We start from the raw sequence: 22898 nt of genomic DNA, 5'->3' as shown, positions 1-22898 counted from the left end.
CTAACGTGCATTAACTAACTAATTTGCACAAGGGCATGAGAGAGGCAAGTATTATCCCCATTTCTATATAAGGGGAAGTTAAGACAGAGACCTAGCCAAGCCCATAGAATCTGCCCTTCAATTACAACACAGCTCAGCATCATATAAGTAGCTAGTTCAGGGAGCATTGGGCTGCTTGTAATACACAAGAAACGGAGACAAACAACAATGACCTTCATCTCCATTTATACTGTCCTGTATTGTTTATTTCAAGACAGATGGAACCTGCATGAACAGCTGGAACTTGCATGAATGGAAGTCAATAAGAGTTTTGCCCCTGACTGCAATGGGATCAGAAGCAGATCCTAGGATGGATTTATTGGGAGATGTATTTGCAAAGATAAAAAATACATAACATTTAACACCATCTAAAAATGCTTCGGATAATAGTGTCCTTTAACGGAACTCATAATGATCTGTGTAATATCACCAGCTTTATCACAGATATGCACACTGTGAGATAAAGGGACATAGGAACTGTCAAACTGGATTGGACAAGGGAGCCATCCAACCCAGTGTCCTAACCCAGTTGTCCTGTCTTTGGCAGTGGCCGGTACACAAGGGAAGGTGCAAGGACCTTTGCAGTGGGCAGTTATAAGATAACCTCTCCCCTGGGAAAATGTCTTCCTAACCCCCAATAATTAGAGATGGTCTTATGCCCTGAAGCATGAGGGTTTATGTTCCTTCCAAAACTCTTGGGGCCAGATCCTCAGCTGGTGTAAATCAGCATGGCTCTACCGAAGTCAATGGAACTAACTGATTTGCACAATCTGAGGATCTGACCCTTGGTTTTATTTTCCAATCCTTGCTACTGGAGCTCTGAATGCTCTCATTATCCATACAATCAGCCAGTCCTTATTTTTAATCCTATTGTGCTCTTAGCCTCAATGATAACTTGTGACAATGATTTAATTTAGCATTTCTTTTTAAAACAACCTAGGTGATAGGCTTGATTCATCTTGCTTTCTTCTAAACAGGAGTGCCTGTTGTAAATACTTTGGTAAATGTGTTAATTGAAATGACTATCAGACTTGTGGAAAATGAGTCATTTTGGGAGTCCCACTTTGGAAGTATGTTCACAGTGGCATGGAAATTGTGAAGAGCTACAAATCAGTTTGTTTACTATACTACAAGAGAGCCTGCAATGCATAACTTACAGCAAAACACAGACACAAACACACGCACACACATACGCTCTCAGAGATATATTTCTGGATAGATTCATTGCAACAATGGACACAGCAGGCAGGGGTGTCAGCTAACTAAACTGTAATCAATCTTTCTAATGCCTTTCAGAGTATGGTTTCATTAGAAGTCCAGGATAATCATTCACTCATCCACTGTTGAGTGGCTGGTTTTGATTTGTGTTCTTTTATTGTAGGAACTAATGTGCATCCCATAAAATCAAGAATTTCCTCCGGAAGACAGTCTTTTCGAATGTTTCCTATTTATTGCTTATGTGCTAAGAATATATATTACCTTTATTATATAGACATTACAGGGTAAAATCCAATGGGGTATTTCTACCTAATGCAGTATGCAGAATAGTAAATTCCTGTAGGTGTGAAATGAATCCCTGCTAGAATATTCACTGAGTTATCCAACATCTTTCCTCTCATGAAACAGATTAATTCACATCCCACAGAAGCCCATTAGGTATTTTTTATTACAACTCTTCAGGCGGTATCCTGCCTTCGTTTACACCTTGAATCTTGCCCAGTTTAAAGGTAGTTTGAATAAAAAAGTGGCTGTGCACAAAAACGTGCATTCTGCTTCCTATTATCTGCTGCACATCTTGGAGAACAGATCAGGTTGGGAGGGGGAAGAGGGGTTGAGTGCTTGTCCTGACTCTCAGCTATTACAAAGAAAGGAATAAAAAGAATTGGATAACCCATAAAGTAAATTCCTGTTCAAATACTGAATTCTCTCCCCTTATTTAAATCTGGAGGGGCGGGGAGGGGGGAATTGTATGTGCATTAAAGATTCACCCAAGCAGGTTTAGGTTGTACAGCTAGCATTTACCCAGAAGATCATAACAAGACTCGCTCACCTTAGCAGGAATGCAGGGGCCCTATTTTCACAGCTGAGTTCTTTTTGAGTAATTTCTCTGATGCACTAGGCACAAAAGCACATTTAACCTGGGCTCTATACGCTTTCACTATTTACAGTGGCTGATTTTTCTCCCCCAAACATTGTCACTCGGGCTGCTAGAGAATTCTTTCCCTTCACTCCCCTAATGGAGCTTGGCCTCTCAGTCTGCATGGCAGGTTTATTTCTGAGGAGTCTCCACCAGGATCTCAGTATTGCACAGCAGCTGATTCCCATTGCTTTATCCGAAACGTTTCCTTGTTTAGGGGGGCACTAACCACAATGGGCCAAATTCCTCCCTGGGTATAAGCAGGTGCAATGCCTTTGACTGGAGCACTGCCCGACCCAATACCAGGGCTGAAGTGTGGCCTCTGATTTTAAGACAGATTAATGCTGAGTAGTTGGTCATGCAATCTGACTGAGTAATATTCAGTGCCAAATGAAACTCCATCACACCTAAATAACTATGAATATTACCTTTTCCACACATAAAGTGTAGTAAGAACGACCTTGCCACATGGGATTAATGACCATCTGGGCGTAACAGCCCTTGGTACTGCAAACTTTTCCCATCTGATTACTGATTCTTTGGACCTATGTCTCCGGTCTTGGGTTCTTCACACCTGCAGTTTACACCTCTAGGCCATGCCTTCTGTCCTATAGGGAGTAAAGAACAATAAAAGAAATAGTACCCGACCGTTTATCAGCTGATTTTAAAAAGGGACATTCATACCACCTTGGGCTGTGATCACATCTCTTAAAGCAAAGCAGGGGCAAGTCTGGGGCAGTAGCTGAACAGAAAGCCCTGCTGGCAAGTCCAGGGGCTACAGTGATTCAGCAAGAGGCCTGCTTGACTTTGAGTCAACACAGAATCAGTGCTCCAGCCCGGTTTTAGAAGACATTTTGCTTCTGGAGATGCCTTCTGTTAGAACATAATAATGAGTAATATTTATTATTTGCTTGTTGCTCTATAAAGCACAAAAATAAAGACAATCCCTGCCACAACGATCTGGCCCCCTAGAATAATAGGAAGTCAAAACAAAGTCCTCCCCGCTCGTGCTCATTAGACATCCCATGGCAGTTTTTCTAAGAGTAGAGGTGCTAGTCCTAGGGACCTGGTTACATTCTAACTTGGATTCTCACTGGAGTTCTCTCAAGGAAGAAGAGAGTCTCAGATTTCAATGAAATGCAGTTACATCAGCAACATAAAGGATTAAACCAGATTCCGTGTATGTCTTAGAGCACCCCAAAACTCTGTCTCCATCACTCTTTCTAGCCTACTTCCTTTATCAATACTTGTAAGCTTCACATGATGCTCCAGTATCTTGCCTATTTAAATCCCCCCAGAAGTTTCAATTACATACAGTATTTTTCACTTCCTTTCCTAAAACTTTAAGTCAGGGGCGGGCAAACTTTTTGGCCTGAGGGCCACATTGGGTTTCCGAAATTGTATGGAGGGCCGGTTAGGGGAGGCTGTGCCTTCCCAAACAGCCAGGCATGTCACGGCCCCCACCCTCTAGCCAACCCCCCCTGCTTCTCCCCCTGATGGCCCCCCTGGGACTCCTGTCCCATCCAACCCCCCTTGTTGCCTGATGGCCCCTGGGGACTCCTGCCCCATCCACACACACACACCCCACTTTCTGTCCCCTGACCATCCCCTGACCCCCTGCAACCCCATCCACCCCTCCTGCTCCCTGTCCCCTGACCGCCCCCGGAACCCCTGCCCCTGACTGCCCCCTGCTGCCCCATCCAACCCCTCCTTTCCTTCCTGACTGTCCCCCTGGGACTCCTGCCCCATCCAACCCCCCTGTTCCCTGACCCCTTACCACGCTGCCTGGAGCACCGGTGGCGCAGCACCAGCCATGCACCACGCAGCACAGAGCACGGGGTCAGGCCGGGCTCTGCAGCTGCTCTGCCCCAGGAGCTCACGGCCCCCCGCCCAGAGCATTGCGCTGGCAGCGCAGGGAGCTGAGGCTACGGGGGAAGGGGAAAGCAGAGGAGGGGCTGGGGGGCAAGCCTCCTGAGCCATCCTCAGTGAGGGTGGCAATACCACACCAGGCTGTCCTTCCTTCTGCGCTGCTGCCTGCAGAGCCGGGCGGCCGGAGAGTGGCGGCTGCTGACTGAGGGCCCAGCTCTGCAGGCAGCAGGGCAGAAGGAAGGGTGGCAATACCACACCAGGCTGTCCTTCCTTCTGCGCTGCTGCTGGTGGCGGCTCTGCCTTCAGAGCTGGGCTCCCGGCCAGCAGCCACCACTCTCCGGCCGCCCAGCTCTGAAGACAGTGTCGCCATCAGCAGCAGCATAGAAGTATTGGTAGCAATACCGTAACCCCCCCTACAATAACCTTGGGACACCCCCCCAATTCCTTTTTGGGTCAGGCCCTCTACAATTACAACACCGTGAAATTTCAGATTTAAGTAGCTGAAATCATGAAATGTATTATTTTTAAAATCCTATGACAGTGAAATTGACCAAAAGGACTGTGAATTTGGTGGGGCCCTAAATATAATGCCATAAAATCAAAGTACATTGGTCCATAAATTGAGCTCCAAAAGTAATTAAAGTAGCACGTGTGCATGCTTAAATCTTCAGAGCATAGACACCCTGTCCGATAACCAATACTAGCACTGCTAGTCAAAATTCTGTCCATCCAGGAGAAAATTCTAATATTTTGAAATTTATTCAGGATGAAAAGTTGAAATACTGAATTTGTTTTGCAAAATGGGCAGAACTGTCCAAAATATTTTTATTCCAAATATTTTGCTTCAATATTTCCAATCAAAATGAAACATTTCAACATTCCCAAATCAAACTGTCTCCTTTCAGTTTGCTGAACCGAATTGAAACGTTTCATTTCTGCTTGTTAATCTGTGTTCCCCTGAATTGCTGTAATTGGAGAGCCTCATGCCCTCATTGTCTGCTATGTGCTGGGTCCCTAGCTGGACTAGATCTCCCATAATGCACTTTGGTCACACAACTCCCATGATGCACCATGTTAGTTCAACCAAAGGAGAGACAGAGTTCTGCCATGAGAGATGTAGTCCAACCAGGGAGCCCAGTTCATGTGGAGGAGGGGAGCTTGAGGCACCAAAACTATAACTCCCAATAGGCACCAGGGTAACTCAGGCAGATACAGATTAAAGATGAATGGACCTTAAACCAAATGTTTTGATTCAGTTTGACAGACCAAAATGTTCTGATTCAGGTTGAGCCAACATGGAACAAAGGATTTTGTTTCAATTTCCCCCATGGAAAACTCAAGAAATTTTGGGGAAAAAAACAAATAGAAATTTTGATTTTATGGAAACTGCATGTTTCCAAAAAACATTGACAGAATGTTCCCAGTCAGCTGTAACTACTAGACTTTGACTTCAGTGAGACTAGTGGCATAAAGAAGGATATCTCATGTGAGTTGAGGTTGCAGCCCTGTGCCCCAATTTTCTAAATTTCATTTTCAGGCTTCAGGATTTCCTCCTGAAGTGATGCTATACAGCTGGAATTTTCAGAAGGACTCTGTTCCCACCATAGGGGCCAAATGTTCACAAGTGCTATGAATGGCAAATTTAGCTATAAGTACGTATCACTATGGGAGCTGTTGGATGTTGAGCGCGTTTGAAAATCTAGGCCCTATTTAGGTGCCTAAAGAGGAGCTTCACCCTTTTGAGGATCTGTCACGTACTGAGAGTGCTTGAAAAACTGGCTCCCACCTCTTTAACCCACCAGATATTCTTTGCGAAAAGTCAGGCTCATATCATTTTAAAGATCAGACCCACAAAGACATCAGAATGGAAACACAAATGGCTAAACTGTAGTAAATGCTCACCCAGAAGGCTACACTTGGAAGTGATATCTACCATGCAAGTGTTGCTCAAAATCTACAGTGTTATTGAATTCCCTCGTTGCTATGATAACAGTCAGGTTGTGTGGAACAGATTGAAATCTGAATGGAAAAGGAAGGAAAGAAAACTTTTTCCCTAGGAGGGTGGTGAAGCACTGGAATGCGTTACCTAGGGAGGTGGTGGAATCTCCTTCCTTAGAAGTTTTTAAGGTCAGGCTTGATAAAGCCCTGGCTGAGATGATTTAGTTGGGGATTGGTCCTGCTTTGAGCAGGGCGTTGGACTAGATGGCCTCCTGAGGTCCCTTCCAACCCTGATAATCTATGATTCTATGAATGTGGCATGTGGTGAATGACACCAGGGAGACGGTCATGTCAAAAGTTCACATACAATAAGTGATATACAATGCACTTCTAATCCATTTTCTTTATCAACAGTGCCTTCTAGCAGTAATTGGAAGGGGTTGCACAGGTCACTGGCTTAGCTATGCCACAAGAGGATATCAGGCACTGTATGAGATATCATGGCTACACACCTGTATATGTCTTATTGAGTAGCAGCTTGGATTCCTTACCCACCTGGTTTATTATTTCCACCATCATTATCACCATCAACTATGATTGTTTTGCTTTTGCTTCTCCATCAATCTTCAGTAACTGATAGGAGAACAAATACCTGCCGAATGCATGTCTGCATCAGGTATTTTATATCAGTATCAGAAAGTTGCCGAGGAGGATTTTTAGAAGTGAAAAAGAAGCCATCCTTATGTTACTGCAAAAGGCATCAGAGAAGCAACCCACTACCTGGAGTAACGTGGGGGGTGGCACCCAGGTTTAATTAAGGTGATGCTCTAGCGAAGGGGAAGTGTGATAGAGATGTTTTATCTTACCCTGCTATGCGCAATACTCCTTCCCTGCACTGTGCAGGGTCAAGCCTGTTATGAGATGCTTTTGTGATATAAGCCAGGTTTTCCCAGTTACCTTGCCTTTGAAATTTCACCTGTGATCTTTCTGCTCGAAGTAGTCATGAGCCAGCATTTAGCATCCAAAGAAATGTGCCAGCAAAATAAAATGGTAGATCTTCAGTTGGACCAGTCTTCAGACCTGGTAGATGTTTAGATTCATTAATTTGAAAGGAAAGTAGTGAATGATGTATACATTTGAGGAAAATTCTGTCCCACACTGCAGCTCCTTTGTACTATCCCATCAGGATCTCATCCTTGCTGCTACATCCCACTCTGGGCAGTGTTCTCCACTCGTGCTCTGCAAGCTGTTGTAGGGAATGAAAGGGCTAAGCTATGCCCTGCCTCTTTTGTCCTCCTTGGCTCTCTTAGTAGCACAAGGACTGCCCTTCTACCTGTCCCTAATGTGGGCCATGCTGTAGGGAAAAGAAGGCTCCTAGCACTCCCCTGCTCCCTCACATTTTGTGTATCAGTGTCAGAGCCAGGCACAATTTGGCCCTACCTGATTATATGAGTTATTAAACTGCTATAGTTAGCATTTGAAGATCAGTCTACAGTCAGGGGAGGTCAAGAACTAGGGGACAAAAAGGATGGTCTGATTGTTTGGCCATTCACCTAGAACTCAGGAGACCTGCCTTCAATTCTCTGCCCTGCCATAGACTTCCTGTGGGTACGTCTACACAGCAGTGTGGCTTAGAGCCCAGGTCACCAGACTCAGGCTTGTGGGGCTCGCACTAAAGTGCTAAAAATAGCTTGGACTTTGAAGCCCACCTTCTCCCTAGACTTCAGAGCCTGGATCTACACAGCAATTTTTAGCACCGTAGCATGAACCCTGAAAGCCTGACTCTGTCATCTGTCGTCAGCCTGAATCTAAGCCTGAGATTTGCTGCTGTGGGCTGTTGCTTGTTGTGTAGACATGTTCTCTGTGACCTTGGGCAACACATTGTCTCTGTCTGTGCCCGCTCTGTAAAATGGGGGTGCTGGTACTTCTTTTCCTCACAGGGGTACTGTAAGACTCAATACATTAAAGATTCTGAGGTGCTCAGAGACTGTGGTGATGAGGTCCATGTAAGTGCCATAGATAGATCACTTAGGAAGCCGTGTGTCCTGGAGCTGATGTACCAAACAGCAATTCTACTGGTAGAAAATATTCTGCCTGTCTATATGGCCTCATCGCCTCAGTATCTGAGCACAAGCTTTCTCTCTCTACTGTAATTACTCTACTCGACCACACTAAGTAGCTCCAAAATTGAGCACCTATTCTTTTGGGAAAGTGATTTTAAAGAGTAGAAGAGAAATAAAAGCAGCCCAAAAGAAAATCAGACATGTTTTTTTAGCCAATAGGCAAAACACAAAAAAAAACCCAGGAAAAGTTTTCCCACTCAGCCAAGTCAAATTGGCTTCCACCTGCTCACAATTCTAACTACCAGAGGTTAGCAAGCAACCTGTCACAGAAATCCAAATGAAAAGATTTCCCAGTAGCAACAGAATCATCACTCTGGATGGAACGGTAGCTAATATAATGCAGAATTGCTTTGTACCATTCTTTGGGATGTGAGGTTACTATATCTGGGCTTTAGGGATATTAAGCCCTATTGTGTTAAATCTCATATTTCTTCCTTCTTTATAGCAACTCCATTTTTAGAGGCTTCAAAACACTCAAGATCCAGAAATGCTATTGAAACAGAGGTGGAATGTATCACGTTCAGGAAATATTCTTTATTCAGGGGTTTGCTTTTATATCTAAGCTTGATGACTTGGGGTTAAATTCTTTGCTGGTGTAAACTGGTGCAGCTCCATTCACTTCAATGGAGCTACACCAATTTGCCCCAACTTCCAAATTTCTGTCAAGGTGCTACAGACTGAAATGTAGGACAAACTGTTTGAGCAGGGAGGCAAATCCTGAATTCCTTTCTGACTTGTCCTGTTGACTTCAGTGAGAGTTGTACTAGATTAAGGACACAGGATCTGACCCAGTGCGGCTGCATAAGCAACCTTCGGAATGGAATGTACAGCCCCTCAGCATTTGCAATCATGGCTAGAGATGGGGGAATAATGGAAAATGTTGTTCTCTGGCCATTCTGAAAAACTGGGGGGAAAATAGTTTGGGGTTGATCTGAAAACTCAATTCTTCAGAACTTCTGGCAAATTGAGAAGTTAAAAAATATTTAATTTGGGGTCAAACAAAATGTTTCATTTTGACCTTGACCTTTTTTAAAAAAAATTATTTTGCATTTTTAAAAATTAAATGGAAGGAATTTCGAAACAAAAACTAATTTGAACTTGAAAAATTGAAACATTTCATTTAAAAATGCTGACGTGAAATATTTAGACTTTTGTGGACTTGGATTTTCATTTTTTTTTCAGAAAACATTCCATTCCAGGATCTTCTCTGACAATCAGGAAGTTAGACTCACAAGCGATGCAAACTTGGCAAGCTCTTTATCCCCTAAAACAGTCAGTGGCATTTGCCAGTTATCTATTATTCCTTTTTTTTCCTTCTGCGGCATTCATTATTGTTCTAAAACCCCAAAACAATCTCAGTGATATGTAGCTGAGTGGACACATTTCTCATGTAGTAAACTGACTCAAACAGAGCCAGGGTAAGGATGAATTCCACAGCTAGTGACTAATAGTACAGATACAGTGCACTAAAAGCCAACCCTGTTAAAGTAAAACTCGAATGATTCATATTCATGCTCTCTAATAGAGTTCCTGGCTATTGCACCATGAGGGCATTAATTAATTTACATGTGTGTGTGTGTAAAAAGTAGCTGTTCTGAAATGAAAATCCAGTGTGTTTCAACTGCATATATTTGCACATATTGAAAGCTAACTCAAATGGTGTACACTGCAAAGACCTTTTAACATACAGATTTAATGCAGATTAGGTTTAATCCTTCACAGTTTGTCTAGGTTCTTTTGGTTTTATTCCCCTGTTGTTTGCTTGTTTAATGGTTTCACCATATATCATTGTAGGCAATGCTAAGGTCAATTCATGCTATTTTATGAAAACAGTTTCACTGGAAACAATAGAAACTATTCTGCAACTGGATTACCATCAACAGTTATCTCCTGGTAACGGTGCAAATAACTCAAGTTCCTAAAGTCCACATATGTTCATTTAATGGATAAACTCATATAAGTTAGATGTTTATTTAAAGGGATTCCAAACATTCCAGATCAAATTGTCCAAAAAGTCTGTTCATGTGTTAAGGGAATTTTGTTTTAAAGGCAAACGTTATGTATATTGTCTGCAATCCATCTCTATCTTCATGTACATTTCTGAATGAACAATACATCTAGGCAGTCGACCAGATTGTGATCCCATTCACTCTATGGGCTTCAGCTAAATTACTCTGGATTTTTCCTGGTGCAGTGGGGATCTGAACCTGCTCTGATGTCTCTATACTTCCTCCATTAGGATCTCTGCACAGTATTCAGCAACTGGGATTAAAAAGGTGATTACCCTTGTTTCTGTTTGATACCTGAGGCTATTCTCTTGATATTTCCAAGCTAGATAAAATAAAAAAATATGGGAAGTCTTCTCATGAGATTTCTAACCAATTTGTAGACCCTTCAAAGCACAGTGTCCAAACTTTCTGAAGGCTTATGAAATTTGCCTAAGGCAAATTGCTTCAAGGTTCAGACAATATACAAAGGGCGGTACTGCAATAACACTAGAGAAGGATTTGTACAAGATACAAGGATGGTGCTGATGCAGTTACTGGTGTTTTGTCTTCCAGATTGCAGTACTCTCCAAACTGTGCTCTCTTTTGTATTCATGTAGTTCTAATGAGGTTGCAGACATATAACTGAGTCCAGAACTTGGACTACTGAGATCATTCTCGCATCAAGGTTTCTAGCAGACTACAAGAGATTTCATAGGAAATCTGATCTGAATACTCCAGTAGGATCTCCTGGATGGGTACAGCCGGACCTTGCATGGTGTGTGAACGTTTGGATTTTTAAAGCTGTTTTGTATCATTTTTAGTTGTGGGATTGCCTGATGCAGTGCTGACAACTCTTGTGTCTCCACCAGTAACATATTGAATTTTTGTAACAAGGGATCAATAAGGAAGACAAAATGCAGCTCATCCTCTCTCTCTCTCTCTCTCTCTCTCTCTCTCTCTCTCTCTCTGTCTCTCTCTCTTTCTTCCACCTGTGGAAATACAGCTTGCTAAACACTGAATTCACTACTAGCGATGAGAAAACCACTTGGAAAACAATAAGAACTCCTCATTCTATCCTTTGCTCCTTTTTGGAAACAAATGTAGCTAAATTCCATTGCAGGTTCTGAAATGCTCATCTAACTCCTTTCCGCTCAGCATTTTTCAAGGTGGTGGGAAGGATGGCTTTGTGGAGAGCTGGATCTGAATCTACACCCCTTGATCCAAGCAGCCCCGAACTTTGGGGGAAGTTTGGATCCACATCCAGATTAGAAACTTATTCCCTGATTTTATCTGTAAGTGGCTGAACATTTGGTCCAACTCTAGTCTTGTGGTTAAGACACAGGAGTGGGACTGGGGTCCTGGTACTGGACACATCTCTGTCATAAGTTGCTTGTCTGACATTGGGGAAATCATTTGATCTCTGTTCCTCAGTTTCCATATCTGTATCATGGGGAAATATGTCCTCACCTCACAGGAGAGTTGCACGGCTTAATTAACTAAGATTACTAAAGTGCTTTGAGATCCTCAAATGGGAAGTGGTGTATATATAGGTGTGACATATACTTAATGTTATTGTGCACTGCCAGGATTCAGCAAGGACCAGAACTGGAAGGGCTGCCCAGAACACCACAAGAAAGGCTCTTCTGGGATTTATGACCTAGCCAGAACAAGGAAGTATGGAAAATCTTGTGAGAGAACCTTCTTTAACAGGCTGGGTAGCAGTCATGATAATTTTCAGATCTGGAGAGCGGGCACTAGGCAGCTGCCTAGAGTGGCAGATTCTGCCTAGGTTGGCAGAGCCAGCCCACCCAAACCTGGGTTGTGCTGCGACCCTATGCAGCATGGTGCAATGCCATTCACTCGGATGCGGGCGGCCACCCCCCATACCCCCTCCCTCGGTTATGACAGAGGATGGCCAGGTCAAACCTGAGTGAGTGGCGCTGTTACCTGGCGCTTAGCCCTCTCCCCCCCACACACACTTCTGCCATAACAACTGACCCATCAGAAGGCTTGCTGGGCCTCCCCAGAAAGTCCAGCGCGCACCCTGGTTGAGGACCCCTGTTCCAGGGAGCAGGAGGGGGGCAGCCCACCGAAGTTTTAGGTGGCAGATTGTCTTGAGCAGCCTCTGCGGGAGTGGGATTCTTGACATCTGCGATGTTTCCTCAGCCAGCTGAGGGATAATTCCCCTGGAGCAGGCGCGGTATAGCACAGCCACCGGTGTCCTCACAAGTGCGGGTGCAGGGACCCATGGGGGGTAGGACAAGAGTAGCAGGTGACACCTCAAAGGCATGACAGTAGCAAGGCTTTTGCTACACTGTTTGCTCACTGCAGCCTCTCTGCGCAGGTCCAGATTGTGCAGCTGCCCCACAGTCAATCCAAATAGGGCTGCTGTGAGTTAGAGCCAATTCCTGGGCTGCTTAAGACACTGGCGGGGGGGGGGGGGGGACGGGACGGGGAGAGACATTTCAACCCCAACTGGCACAGATTCCCAAGGGCACAAGGAAATTTAAAAGCGGCAAAGAGTCCTGTGGCATCTCATAGACTAACAGACGTATTGGAGCATGAGCGGTCATGGGTGAATACCCACTTTGTCGGATGCATGTAGTGGAAATTCCCAGAGGCAGGTATAAATATGCAAGCAAGAATCAGGCTCTGGATAACGAGGTCAGTTCAATCAGGGAGGATGAGGCCCTCTTCTAGCAGTTGAGGTGTGAACACCAAGGGAGGAGAAACTGCTTTTGTCGTTGGCGAGCCAGTCACAGTCTTTGTTTAATCCTGAGCTGATGCAAATGAACTGAAGCTCAGCAGGTTCTCTTTGAAGTCTGGTCCTGAAGTTTTTTTGCTGCAGGATGGCTACCTTTAAATCTGCTAGTGTGTGTCCAGGGAGGTTGAAGTGTTCTCCTTCAGGTTTTTGTATATTGCCATTCCTAATATCTGATTTGTGTCCATTTAGCCTTTTAAAACCATCTAATGAGCTGAACCTGTGTGTGCCACATCTCCTGGGGGCACAGCATACAACCTCACTCTTCGGACTTGTCTACACTACACAGTTAGATCTACGTAAAACAGCTTAAGACAACCTAATTATGTCAGTGTGCACACTAAAGCCTTCCTCCCACGGATGTAAGGGCCCGACTACAGCAACCTAAGAACTCCACCTCCATGAGAGGCATAAGGCTTACGTTGGTGTAGTTAGGGCGATGCAGTGTCTGTGTAGATACTGCGTCCCCAAAATTGGCTGTCTTGTCAATTTCACTGCAGGAGCCATGAAATTGACAAGAAAGCCCCCACTTCCCTGGAGAGCTGGGCAGCTGGAGGGGATCCTAGCTGGGAGCCAGGAAGCAGTGAAATTGACAAGGCTGCCTGGCTCCCAGCGGGAAGTGGGCAGGGGGTCCAACAAGCCCCTGGAAGCTACCTCCCCACTCCCAGAGAAGAGCGGGGGGCGGGGGTGTGTGGCTTCCCATCGACTCTTGGCAGGGAACGGGGAGATGAGCAGGGGCAGCCCACCAGGACCTTGGGAGCCTGTGGGGCAGCCAGGCTCCTGACAGGGAGCTGCCAGCAGAGCTGAGATCAGGCTCTCAGCTCCCCACACTGCCCCCTCTTAGGTTGGTGGAAGCGCTCCTAGTGAGGATGTGCACCACCAACCACAGAAGGGTAGTGTAGAAATGCACCACCGCAATAACTGCTGCAGTGGCTGTAAGTCAACCTAATATACAACTTATGTTTGTAGTGCTGACATTCCCTGAGACTTTGAGGTGCGTATCTAACTCAACTGTTGATTGTGAGTTTTTGATGTTCCCCTATCACTCTTTTGTTCCACTGGACAAACTTCTACCCTGGCCTGGCTAGGGAGCAATGCCTCTGACAAATCCAGGCACAGAGCTATGTCCCAGCTATCATCTGTCCAAACGTTAAATATTGCAAAAGACATCGGAGACTCGGAGAACATTAATTACAGCCCATTATCGGCGGGTGCCAGAAAAAAACTGAAGAGAGCACACAATGCTGCATCATTTGGTTTACAACAGGCCCTTTCTAGATTTACAATAATCTATCAAAGGGTCGCTGTATCTGTGAAGAAGTGGTTCTGCACAGAAAGGTCTTCCAGCCATGGTCATGTAATTGTCCTGAGAAGCATAAACTGGAAAACCTCCCCAGTAAACTCCTCTTAAGAAACTGTGACACAGATACCTTTCTTAACTTGCAACCTTAATGGGCTTCAATAGTATTATCTAGTCATTTTTATTACAGTAGTGCCTAAGGGCCAGACAAGAACAGGGCCCATTGTACTAGGCACTGTACAAAAGCAGAACAGTAGACAGTCCCTGCCTAGTGAGCTTACAACCTAAATAGACTGACATAGGGTGGGGGAAGAGGTATCACACACAAGCAGGGTGAACAATGTGATGGAAGGAAACATAATGTTAGTGCCATGTTTTTGCAGGGGAGTTAGTTAGGAGAATAACCCTGATTTGGGTGTGCCAGCTCTTGGAGCAGTGAGACTCTGCTGGGCCCCACCAAAAGGATTGCAACTAAGATGACTACCTGAGCCCTCTGACTTCATTCCCAGCATGCCTGGAGCCAGGGTGGGAGGCAGAAGGAACTAGAAACCTCTGTTTGGGCCAGTAGGGAGGCTTCTGCATGAGGAGATCTGCACAAGCAGGCCATTGGACCAGTGACAATCCAGAGCTGCACAGACAGCCTGACTTTACACTCAGACAGGGTTAGTTTCTGTTTGGAAGCTGGGAGAAGAAACAGCTCAGCTGAGGGAGTCCCCGCTAAACTCCCACTTCCCCCCAGGGGAATTCTTGCACTGCAGTGAGATCCAGCTGCATGGACCAGGCAGTTCAGCACTGCCATGACCAGCATCCAGGGAGAGAGCAAGCTCCAACCCAGCACCAGCTACTGAGCGACAGCTGAGACATGCACAGACTTTCAGACCTGGCAATCCAGTAGGAGTCCAGAGAGGACCCTGCCCCACACAGGGGCGAAGACCTTTTGTTCAAACCAAACAATGCCACAGCACTGCAGCAGTCCATCTCGGGACGTAAAACCTTAGCGCACCATCCACCTAGGAACGTGTCGTAGGAATGTGTCAGCGGGGGGAGCTGGGCTTTGGAGGCGTTGTGAGTGTTTAGAAGTGGGAGGTTGGTTTGTTTATCAGTGTTTATTAATTATTAGTTAACCACAATCCCATCTTTTCCAGATCCTATTTTCCTGTTCTCTGTAGCCACCCCCTCTGTTATGCTCTTATTATTGGCATGTGATTCCTTTCCTGGAGTTTGTTTTATTTACTTTATTGTCCCCTGTGCACTGGGCTTTATGCCCCCTTGCCATTTTCCCAAGGGACAACACCCTCCATGTCTCAGGCACAGTGAGGAGTCACCTTGTGTGAAGGCACCAGCTGCTAGAATATGAACCCAGGACCTGACCCACATGAAGAGAGGGGAGAAGCCCTCTAAATATGGGTGGTAGCAAGCACCAGGGAGAGAAAGGAGAGAAGGCATAAGCCGCAGTGCAGGGGAGGGGCTACAGAAGGGGATCAGCTAAATGGAAAGGAAAGGAAACGGGAGGGAAAGGGCGATGAAGAGGACAGGGCTGGGGTGAAGAGGGAAAGAGGGGCAGGTGTGGAATGAAGGTGATGTGAAGAGACTGTGAGGGAAAGTGAGGGTTGGAGCAAAAACCTAATCAGCACAGGACAGAGAATGTCCAGCCAAAATTGTAGAAAGTTCACTGAGTGTCGAGATGCTTTGGCTGCGTCTGCTCCTACGGCTGGAGTCTCATTGCTTATTGTCTTACTTTAAAAAATATTCCCAGCCCAACTTCTGTGTTGTTCTGACAGATTCCTGCCCATGGGCAACTATGGAACAGAAGCAACTATGTTTCAAAACATGATGAGTTTTCTTAAAAAATAGTGTACAGAGTGCAAAAATCTCTATTGTTGAGCTCTGAGCACCTCTTTCCTGACTCCCGTTTCAAGCCCCAGTAAGCATATTCATATGAAGGGGGGAAGAATCCCAGTCTTTCTTTGTTTAATCCATCACAGCTGCCAAGTGAACTGGTTCTAATAACAATCTCTGGTACTCATGCAGGGCCTTTCCTCTGAGGTTCTCAAAGCACTTTAGAGATGTTAGCTGATTAGACCTTACGATAACCCAGTGGTGTAGGTAAGTAATGATGGGTTTGATTCTCTTCCTAGGTTGCAGGCATCCAGAAGTGATAAATCCATCTGGACTATGGGGAACCATTGGCATAAGCTGCCTGCTTCTGCCATTCCATCAGTGGGCCTGGAGCTGGCTAGCAGAGATACAAAAATGGGAAGGGTCTTCCCAGAGAGTGAACAAAGCAAGGCAGCCAGAAGAGACGCTCATAAAGAATGTCTCACGGGGAAATTGAATTGCAGGGGTTCTTATGGACTCAGAAATTTCTGATTCTCAGTCCTGTCCTCAGACCATAAACCTCTCTACAAAATTCTGTCTCCTCCATTGCATCCCCAAGCATAGTGCCCTTCCTCTCAGATTGACAGGCTTGGAGCGTGACGTCCTCTATTTACCCACGGAATATATACAGCACAGGGAGTAACAACCTTGATCTAAGAAAATATTTTTCCCCACAATGCACAATTAGCAAGGGAGAAACTCCTGGCCACAAGATTTCACTGAGATCCAGAGCACAGCAGGATTCAAAAAGGGATTTGTCATTTATATGGATGACAAGCCTATTTAGTGATAATAGTAAATACTTTTAAAGAGTTCTGGAATGGACATAAATTTCCATGGTTGAGGGCTTGTCAGCTTCTAACTAATGGAGGTTAGGAGGACATTTTCTTTGAGGGCATATTAGCCCATAACTGCCTATTACAAGGGTTCTTGTAAATCCCTCTGAAACTGGGTGATCCAGTCAGTGATAAGATACTGGACAAGCTGGACCTGTAGTCTGATCCAGTATGTCAGTTCCTATGTATCAGCTTTCTCCACCACTGTTCCATAACCCTGATCTGCTGTGAGTACTTCCAGTAGTGAGAGGGTAGTCTCCTTCTGCATTCAGTCCTTGGTTTCCTTCTGAATTGCTTAGTCAATGTGAACTGAGATGATAGTTTTTGCGCTATGTGCGCAAAACTGTGGCCTTGCTTACTAGGCACTATCCTTATTTCATAAGGGCCATTGAACAGCTGTCAGATGTTAACCATATTTAGTCAACTACCATCATGGGTGGGATTGCAGGGGCCAATTTGAAATGACAGCTTCAGAGCAAAACTAGACTGGGTTTTGCTCAGTGATGGTGTCAGCAGTATCACAGCTGGAACACTCAGATAATCTCGTCAAAAAGGAGCAAAGCAGAAAACCACATTTTCCATGCTGGGTTGCTACCAGTTGCGTGGGCACCAGCAGTAAAAAATCTCCAGTGAAATGCTTTCTTGCAGATCTAGTATAAATAAAAACAATGAGGAGTCCTTGTGGCACCTTAGAGACTAACAAATTTATTTGAGCATCAGCTTTTGTGGGCTAGAACCCACTTCATCAGATGCATGGAGTGAAAATACAAGAGCAGGTATAAATACATGAAAGGATGGGGGTTGGTTTACCAAGTGTGAAGTCAGTCTAACGAGATAAATCAATTAACAGCAGGACACCAAGGGAGGAAGAACAACTTTTGAAGTGGTAAGAGAGTGGTTCATTACAGACAGTGGACAAGAAGGTGTGAGTAACAGTCAGGAGAAATTAGTATTGAGAAATTAAGTTTGGGTTTTGTAATGACCCAACTACTCCCAGTCTCTATTCAGGCCTAATCTGATGGTATCCAGTTTGCAAATTAATTCCAGTTCTGCAGCTTTACATTGGAGTCTGTTTTTGAAGTTTTTTTTGGTTGAAGAATTGCCACTTTTAGGTCTGTTATTGAGTGACCAGAGAGCTTGAATGGAAAAGACAACAACCAACTGAGTCACCTGGAAGGGAAAGGAGCAAAGCCTGGTTGCAGCACATTGAGACTATATGCAATTATAATGAATGATAAAACAGCTCCCTGGAGAATGTGGATACAGGCACAGTAATAATGCTAACAAATATCTGAAACAATGCCTTGACTATATTTGTGTTGTAAGGTGTCAGTACAATTCAACTCCCCATACATCCCCCTGAAAATACATTTCCTTCCCTGAATGTGCTTTCATTAACTCTCCAAAATGCTTCTGTTTTTAACAACCAGTTTATCTGAGGGGTTTGATTTTCTTGCATGTGACATAGTTTTGGAATGGTAGATGTTTTTAGTCACTAATCACAGCCATGTACCTATAAGGTACATATTCAAACTGCATGGATGAATAATCTCTATGCTCACTGCGGGGGGTTTCTTTTCTTTTTCTTTTTTTTTTATGGTTCTTCTAGGCTAAGCTTCTATTTTCTCTTGACTTTAGAGCAATGAATATGCTGGCACAAAGGCTTTGGGATAATTCATAAGCAACAATCTGTAGCAATTTGCAGACTGATTTGGATCACCTAAATCGTTATGATGAAAGCATAGGGGAAGATTCAAACTGCCTCTAATTTAAAAAAAAAAAACAACCTTCCACATTACAAAATCACTGTGGGTCAAATCCAGAGTAACTCTATTGACTTTAATGGAGATATTGCAGGTTTACACCAGTGTTCCTGAGAGCAGAATTTAGCCCTGTGTGGCAACACTGCACAATTTCATACATTTCAAACAGGCAGAGGAATGAATTACAGCTGCCAGGTTGGTTGTTTTGCTCAAATGAAGAGACACAAAGCAGCACACAGGCCCGCGTGTAACTTTTAGCAGGGCTCCTTAGCACTTGACCTTTTGGCAACAGTCTCACCAAGATAAACAGATTATCTCTGTGATGACACAGATTCCAGAGCTTGTGCACAGAGACATGAGAGGAAAATGTACAACAGCACTAAAGGTCCTACTGATATTTCTACACCTGGCACCTGAGGTTTATATAAACACCGGACTATTACACATCATATGCTTGCATGCGCCTGACAGAAGTGTTTTAAACAGAAAATGTTTGCTTCCTCATGACCTCATCCTTTGCTAAGCATAAATTAATCGGTTGAGAGATTCCATTGACTAACATGAACTATAAAGAAAGAAGTGCTGTGCATCTCTGTGTTCGCTAAGGAACAATGACTCTTTGGAGAGGCCTTGAACTTGCTAGCATCTCTGGAGCTCACGACTCGTACAGTATTTATCGGGGGCAGAGGCAGGATTGCCCGCACTCCTATCCATGGTTTGATGACGCTAACTAGCCAATGGTGAGCCCAGTGATCTCACACTGGTGTAAACCAGTGAAATAGAAGAGTTCAGATTCAAGCCCAATCTGGACATGGATGAGACCGCTCTGGACAGCACTTTCAACTCCACTGCATTTCAGCCAGGTACACAGGAAAAGCCCCAGGAACTTTTGAATTTCATTTCCTGTTCGATCAGTGTGGAGAGCTCACCACCACAGCTGACCATGCCTGCCCAGGGCCACAAACACGTTCCAGCGTGGAGTATACAAGAGACACTGGATCTAATTGCTGTGTGGGGAGAAGATTCTGTGCAGGCAGAGCGCCAAACCATCAGAAGAAACGCTGACATCTATGCCAAAATCGCACAGCGCCCGGGGGACAAAGGCTGCACCAGGGACACACAGCAGTGTCATGTGAAAATAAAGGCCCTCAGGCAAGTCTACCAGAAGACAAGGGAGGAGAATAGTCGCTCTGGTTCTGAGCCACAGACATGGCACTTCTATGAGCAGCTGCATGTGATTCTAGGTGGGGACCCCGCCAGTACTCCAATTCTCTCGCTGGATACCTCCCAGGGGCCCCAGGTGGCCATGGGCAACAACGAGGGGGACATTGTTGATGAGGAGGAGGAGGAGGAGAATGCACAGCAGGCAAGCGGAGGATCCATTCTCCCTGACAGCCAGGACCTCTTCCTAACTCTGGAGCCAATCCCCTCCCAGGACCTACTGCTGCGGGACCGTGATGGTGAGCGCACACTTGTAATAACACTACAGGGGTTAAATGCAGTTGTGGTTACTGTTTAATTTGAGGTAAACAATTGGGATACAGTGCCGGCCTGGCCAGCTACGCGAAGGGTGCTCCCCAGAAAAGCCTGTTTATGTGCCAAGAGCTTCCCCACCAATAAATGTCCCTGTGGGTGCCCTCACACCACCTACCCTTTCTTGTGTGCTTACCATGGTTGCCTGCAAACCGAAATCTGCTGCCCAGTGCTCTTCCATGTGCTGTACCGTACTGGTTGGTGCTCCTTTTAGAAGACAAAATGTGTCCGTGTACCTCAGGGAATGTATATACTGCTGTGAAGTGTTTCATTCATTGCACAAATGAACCTTGTGTTTTCAACAATGTATGTTTTTCCTTGCAGCTGCAACCTTGTCTGTGGGTGCTTTCTCCACACCAGCACAAAGGCTGTCCCAGATTAGAAGGCGAAAAAAGCGGACCAGGGAAGACAATGTTCTGTGATTTGATGCATTCCTCCAAGACTGACAGGGCCCAGCTGAATGCATGGAGGCTTACGCTGTCGGAGAGCATGCCCAAGAGGACGGCAAAGCATGCAGAGAACAAGAATGTAACACACAAGAGAAGATGTTGCAGCTTATGGAGGAGCAAACAGACATGTTGAGGCATCTGGCTGAGGTGCAGAAAAGGCAGCTAGACCTTAGAGTCCCACGGCACTCAGTGATGAACCAGCTGCCCTCCTCACCCAGTTCCACAACCTCCTATCCCAGACGTCCATAGCTTTGACTGCTAGCCAAGGCACTTGTAATAAGCTATGTGTGCTTGCCCCTCCCCCCGTGTTATCAGGCCCTTAGACCGGGGTTATCATTGCTATTCATTGCTTTCTCTGTTCAGTGTTTGTTAGGGTAATAAAAATGCGTGGATTGAGGACAAGAGGCTCTTTATTCACTGTGCACCCTGAGGTTGGTGTGGGTTTAGTTTACAGAGCAGTACAGGCGAAAAAGGGGGCAGCTTGGTAAGGAACAACACACAGAACTGTCACATAAGTGTTGGATCATTCTTGAAACTGGTTTTCAAAGCCTCTCGGAGACGCAGTGTGCCTTGATGTGCTCTTCTTATTGCTCTGGTGTCTGGCTGCTCAAAATGGGCTGCCCGGCAATCTGCATCAAACCTCCCCCTCCCCCCACCCGCCATAAACTTTTCCCCCTTACTTTCACAGATATTATGGAGCACACAGCGAGCAGCAACAACAATGGGAATGTTGCTTTCACTGAGGTCTAACCTAGTGAGTAAACTGTGCCAGCACCCCCTTAAAGATCCAAAGGCACATTCTACCTCCATTCTGCACTTGCTCAGCCTATGGCTGAACTGCTCTTTACTGCTGTCCAGACTGCCTGTGTACAGCTGCATGAGCCATGGGAGCAAGGTGTAGGCTGGGCCTCCCAGGATAACTAATGGCATTTCAACATCCCCAATGTTAATTTTCTGTTCTGGGAAGAAAGTTTCTTCTTGCAGCTTTCTGAAGAGACTGGAGTTCCTAAAGATGAGCGCATCATGTATCTTTCCTGACCATCCCACGTTGATGTTGGTGAAACGGCCCTTGTGATCCACTAGCGCTTGCAACATGATTGAGAAGTACCCTTTCTGGTTTAGGTACTGGTTGGCAAGGTTGTCTGGTGCCACAATAGGGATACGTGTTCCGTCTATCGTCCCACCACAGTTAGGGAACCCCATCGCTGCAAAGCCATCCACTCTGTCCTGCATGTTTCCCAGAGTCATTACCCTTCTTAGCAGAAGTGAATTCATTGCCCTGGCTACCTGGATCACAGCAGCCCAGACGGTAGATTTACCCACTCCAAACTGATTCCCAACTGACCAGTAGCAATCTGGCATTGCAAACTTCCACAGGGCTATCACCACTCACTTCTCAACTCTCAGAGCAGGTCTCATTTTGGTATTTCTGCACTTCAGGGCTTGGGAAAGCAATTCGCAAAGTTCCATGAAAGTGGCCTTATGCATTCGAAAGTTATGCAGCCACTGGGAATCATCCCATACCTGTATAACTATGCAGCCCCACCAGTTTGTGCTGGTTTTCTGGGCCCAGAAGTGGTGTTACATTGTGTCAACAAACCCTGCTGTTGCTGCCAGCATTTGCAAATTGCTCCATTCAATGGCTTCCAGCACAGCTATTTGTGTGGCATCACATTCTTCCACACAGCAGCTCCTGGCTGGGCTCTGCAAATGCTACAGCCCCAAGTGGGGTCCCTGCTTGCCATGCTATGGCATCTACACGAGCAACCCAGACTTAGAAGCGAAAATGATTGTTTACTGTTGCTTTCAGGGACGGAAGGAAGGATGGAGGGAGGAGGCAAGTGCATCATGGGAAGCTGATGATATGTACCCAAAACAACTCGCGAAAGTGTTTTTGTCCCATCAGGCATCGGGAGCCTAACCCAGAATTCCAATCAGCAGCAGGCACTGTGGGATAGCTGCCTACAGTGCTTCGCTCCGTGAGTCGATGCTAGCCATGGAATGTGCATAGTGGGGACATGTGGCATCGACTTTGTAAAATCAGAGGCTAAATGTCGACTTAAATAAATTCGACCTAATTTCGTCGTGTAGACATGCTTAGTCTGCAGTTAGGGGTCTATTGCTAGCAGAGGGAGCCCAAGTACAGACAAAGGAGTGTGTAAACGTACTGCCAGCAGAGGGTGATGGACCACAGATAGTGCACAGCAGAAAAAAAAATTGCCTGTGGAAAAGGCTTCCAGTATGTTTGAAGTCCAAAAGGAGAATAGAAAAATGGCACCTTTTG

General features: G+C 45.4%; 1 protein-coding gene across 1 annotated transcript; it reads left to right on the top strand.

The window, feature by feature from the left end:
- Positions 1 to 19251: 19251 nt before the first annotated feature.
- On the top strand, positions 19252 to 20979 carry LOC140905843 (uncharacterized). Its single transcript, XM_073329339.1, has 2 exons — positions 19252 to 20092; positions 20490 to 20979. Exons 1-2 carry the CDS (start codon positions 19444 to 19446, stop codon positions 20585 to 20587), a joined length of 747 nt encoding a protein of 248 aa, XP_073185440.1. The 5' UTR covers positions 19252 to 19443; the 3' UTR covers positions 20588 to 20979.
- The last annotated feature ends 1919 nt before the right edge of the window (positions 20980 to 22898 follow it).

The sequence above is a fragment of the Lepidochelys kempii genome, chromosome 2, assembly GCF_965140265.1.
Source record: "Lepidochelys kempii isolate rLepKem1 chromosome 2, rLepKem1.hap2, whole genome shotgun sequence".
NCBI lineage: Eukaryota > Metazoa > Chordata > Testudines > Cheloniidae > Lepidochelys > Lepidochelys kempii.
The sequence above is the reverse complement of the archived record's forward strand: the minus strand, read 5'-3'. Positions and strand labels throughout refer to the sequence as shown.

Bases quoted from the DNA above. Each gene is read 5' to 3' on its own strand.
- LOC140905843 (XM_073329339.1), top strand. From the start codon at position 19,444: ATGGATGAGACCGCTCTGGACAGCACTTTCAACTCCACTGCATTTCAG. The intron at 20,093-20,489 runs GTGAGCGCACAC...TTTTCCTTGCAG, and splicing joins ACTGCTGCGGGACCGTGATG to CTGCAACCTTGTCTGTGGGT.